The following is a 4,451-nucleotide window of genomic DNA, read 5'->3' as shown; positions in this document are numbered from 1 at the left end:
AAACCAGGATGACCAGGAGAACCGGGATAAACTGGAGGAGCGAAACCAGGATGACCAGGAGAACCGGGATAAACTGGAGGAGCAAAACCAGGAGAATCAGGAGGACCTGGAGGACCAAGACGACCAGAAACTCCAAAACCTATCATAGAAATAAATATGTCAAAAATAAAACACAGTCCTTGTGGATCTATAGAGTTTTATAAAACAAAATCTAAAATAATGTTAAGTGTACTGCTTTACACAAACACAAATTAAATTAAAACCATTATAAAGCACTAAAATGTACATAATACAGTCAAATGAATAATAATATAATAATAGAAACCAGTTGAAAACAGAAAACATCTTATTCTCATTGTCTGATGTTAAACCAGATTTCACCCATCCTATTTTAAGTCAGTTAGGATTACCAACATTATTTTTATTTCTTGAAAAAAGAAAATGCCAGAAGAGTGGAAGAGAAGTGTGCTGATGCCAATTCTCAAGAATAATAGAGATGAACAAAATTACAGCAACTACAGAGGAATAACATTAATGGGTCATTCAATGAAGTTGTGGGAAAGAGATGTTGGGGTCAGAAGTGAGCATCTGGTTTCATCCCAATAAATATCACTACAGATGCTGTCTTTGCTTTGAGGATGTTGATAGAGAAGAACAGATAAGGGGGAGGAGCTGCATTGTGTTTTTTTAGATGTAGAAAACATGTGTCAAACTCAAGACCCGCGAGCCACATGTGACCCACCATGTCATCTTATGTGGCACCCCCCAGCTTTCTTTAAGCTTTCCATCCAAGTGACGCTAAAAGTTGGACGAAGTCCCCACCATCTGTGAAAGCGAAGCGCTGCTGATTTTACATGTCGCCATATTTTATGATTTATGCAGCGCTATCATATTACTGATGATTAGACAAATACCTCCTTCCGCTCAGAGGAAACCACTGCGCATGTCTGGTGCTCTGCGTGCGAGTAAAGGTGGAGGCGATGGGTGACAATAGACCCAATAACAGACACTAAGTCACGTTATTGCTTGGATTTTACGGCACCATCTTAAGTCCCTGAACTTCACATTTTAACGGACAAAAAGAGCAATGCGACTTGGATGTAACGAGTAACGCGACAGTTTTGTAGAAATGTAGTGAAGTAGAAAGTACAGATACTTACTGTAAAATGTAGTGGAGTAAAAGTAGAAAGTACCCATTATTAAATCTACTTAAGTACAGATACACTAAAATTGTACTTAAGTACAGTAACGAAGTCCTTGTACTTCGTTACTTCCCACCACTGATTTTCTTACATTTATGCTAGGGCTGCCCAAGTCTAGTTTTCCAGAGCTACCATCTGCAACTTTAGATGTGTTCCTTCTTTCACACACCTGGATCATTGACTCATTATAAGCCTCTATAGAACTGAGTTGCTGCCAATGAGGGAAGTCAACCTTTTGTCTGGGGTGTTTTAGCAGGGATGCATCTAAAAGTTGCAGCCTGGAGGACTGGACCTGGGAGCTCCTGATTTGTACCGTCAATGTGGCCCGTTGAGGGAGGCCAATATGCTTAAGTGGCCCTCAGTGAAATTGAGTTTGACACCCCTGATGTAGAGAAAGCAGCAGTTATGGTCAATAGTCCAGAGCAATGGCAAGAGTGGAAAAGTGATGAAACTTATCCAAGCAGGTTGCAGTGGATAGAGAAACGCGATAGAGGTGATGTGTGATAAAAAGAGTTGAGAATGAAAGAAAAGGTTTACAAGATGGTGGTGAGACCAGGAATGTTCTTTGGTTTAGAGACAGTTTCAATGACAAAGAGACAAGAGACAGAGAAAGGTAGCACGGATTAAGTTTTCTTTGGGGTTAACAAGGCTGGATAAGATCAGGAATGAATAAAACAGAGGGACAGTTCATGTCAGATGTATAGGAGATAAAGTCAGAGAATCCAGCCTGAGATGGTTTGGACATGCACAGAAAGGGGTAGTGAGTTTAACGATAGAAAGATGCTGAGGAGGGAAATGCCAAGCTGGTGGTCAAGAGGCCAGAGGAGGGTTATGGATGGAGTGTAAGAAGACATTAAGGTAGCTGGTATGAGAAAAGACGATGAAAACAGGGTTAGATGGAGACGGATGACCCTGAAGGGAAAATCCAAAAGGAGAAAGATTTCTATTTGTTGAAAGCCAAAGTAATAAAATATTATTTGGGAGAAATGTTCATAACTTTCTTCAAATTCAAAAGATTGAACACATTTTCTTGGCATTTGGTACAATTGTCTTTTAAACTATATGACTTGGGACAATTGTTTGGGTATCCATCAAGAAGCTTCTCACAATAGTTTGGTGAAATTTTGGCCCATTGGGGTTGAGCTATTGGTGTGGCTCAATCAGGTTTGTAGATTGCTTTGCATTCACACTAATTTAGCTCTACTCAGATTTTCTCTGGTACTAAGAGCAAAGCATTATTGACTTTGCTGCCATTTGGCCACATTCTAACTAATTTTGTGCGTGCTTCATAGAATATTTGGAAAATTAAACTGAAGTAAATCCAATATTTCTGGCATTCAGCAAATAGAAATACATTGCTTAATTCTAACTGACCTAAAACAAGATTTTTGATTGGATGCTGTAGCATCGCAGAGATCCAGGCGGAGGCTGTGAGTGGTGCACACATGAGAGTGACTGACAGCGCTAAGACACTCCTCCTGTCTATGACTGGTTGTTTTTTCTGACCGAGCTACATATTACCGCAGTTAGTACTGGGAACACTGGGAGAAGGCAGACAAGTTAGATTTTTTTCACAGATTATCTGTCTTATACCATACTGTCATAGTGAAAGCTTTAACAAATATGGAAAAAACATGTATTTATTTATAAATGTTACATACTGTAGCTTTAAGAATTGGAATGAAAAGAAAGTACCTCAGTATAAACCCTATTGATTTTATGTCCAAACGTTTAAAAACATTTATTTGTGTTTAGCTTAGGGCTTGTGTGCTTGATAGGATCATACCAGAGCCAGCAGAAGGAAGGGATTGAATGTTAGGAACAGCAGCACCTTTTGTTAAAGGAAGAAAAACAGTGTTAAAAGAAAAAATGACAATTTTTTTGCATGTTACAAAATATGCTCTCGGTGGAGGGACATCTCTTGATCTAGAGTTTACTTATCTGGACATAATATAAAATAATACATCAGGTCTTTACCATGTCAAGCTGATCTATTTTAAATGTTTATGCGACTGTGTTTTTCTGCTTGTTGTTGATAACCTATTGCATTTAGAAGACAACGCTACCTGGAAAGTGAGAAAACTAACTTAATCACATCAATTATTTTTTACATTCATGTCACTTTGTATCTCCACTGGATACAAAGTGGCATGAATGGGGGTCCATTTAAGAGGATCTTGCCCCAGTTAGGCTATCAGCTGACCTGAAAGCCAATAATGTGATTTTTGGACTGTGTTGCGCAAATTCACATGAAGAATTAATGATACATAGTTTTATTCTAACTGTAAAATATCTTAGACAAAAATATTTGGTAACACTTTATTTGAAGGGGGTGAATAAGACTGTCATGACACCTTTGTGAATATTTATGACTGTTGTCATAAAGCGTCATTTGATAAGTTATGACACTTTGAATACAAAGTTGACATTATTCAAAATGTCTTATGAGAAATTGACATTAACCAAGAAATCATTACTGATATAAATTTGTTATAAAAGTTTTACTGATTGCACTTTAATAATTAGTTAACTTTATGTTATTAAAGGTAAAGTTTAAACAGTAAAATTTATTGGTTAATCTCAAGTTGTCATAAATACATTTTCAATAATGTCAACTTTGTATTAAAAGTGTCATAATTTACCGAATGACGCTTTATGACAATAGTCATGAATATTCATGAAGGCTTATTCATGTACATGACAGGTGTTATGTCATGTCTATGACAGTGTCATGACAGTCTTATTCACCCCCCTTCAAATAAAGTGTTACCAAATATTTACTCATTAACCTTTTCATGCATAGTGGTCACTTCAGTGGACAGCTTTCTAAAAGCCATCTACTTTTGCTTCCTGTGGATTTTTATGTCATAAATGCACACAGACCACTGAAGTGGACACTAATGCATCATAAAATGCACTAACAACTACTGGCCATCAGCTGCAAATGCAAATAATTATTTCTGTTAAATTCAATATGGCCGACAGACAAAAAAGCATGCCAACCGACCCGGTCCCTCCTTCAACTGTAGACGACTCTTGCAGGTAAAAAAAAAAAATTGTGCTATCAGATAACCCCTAACGAACAATACTACTGATGTGTTTACAATTGATCACCTGAAACACCTGCTCCAGTTAGTTCTGGTTGTGTTCGTCATTTAAGCTTCTACAATGTGACTTCTGAAAGAATCTTGTTGAACATCTAATCCTAGATGATTTTACCTTTCCAACAGTCATTTCAGGACAGGATAA

The 4,451-nt window shown here is 37.5% G+C and overlaps 1 protein-coding gene across 1 annotated transcript in view; it reads right to left on the bottom strand.

Moving 5' to 3' along the window:
- LOC103465112 (inter-alpha-trypsin inhibitor heavy chain H3-like) overlaps positions 1-4,451 on the bottom strand; it is a 22,037-nt gene that overhangs the window by 5,334 nt on the left and 12,252 nt on the right. The window contains exons 14-15 of the mRNA XM_017304642.1: positions 2,989-3,138; positions 14-139 (exon numbers count right to left, since the gene is read on the bottom strand). Of these exons, the coding sequence (XP_017160131.1) occupies positions 14-139; positions 2,989-3,138 (276 nt within the window). The remainder of the gene's footprint in view (positions 1-13; positions 140-2,988; positions 3,139-4,451) is intronic.

Source organism: Poecilia reticulata, linkage group LG5, assembly GCF_000633615.1.
Source record: "Poecilia reticulata strain Guanapo linkage group LG5, Guppy_female_1.0+MT, whole genome shotgun sequence".
Classification (NCBI taxonomy): Eukaryota; Metazoa; Chordata; class Actinopteri; order Cyprinodontiformes; family Poeciliidae; genus Poecilia; species Poecilia reticulata.
The sequence above is the reverse complement of the archived record's forward strand: the minus strand, read 5'-3'. Positions and strand labels throughout refer to the sequence as shown.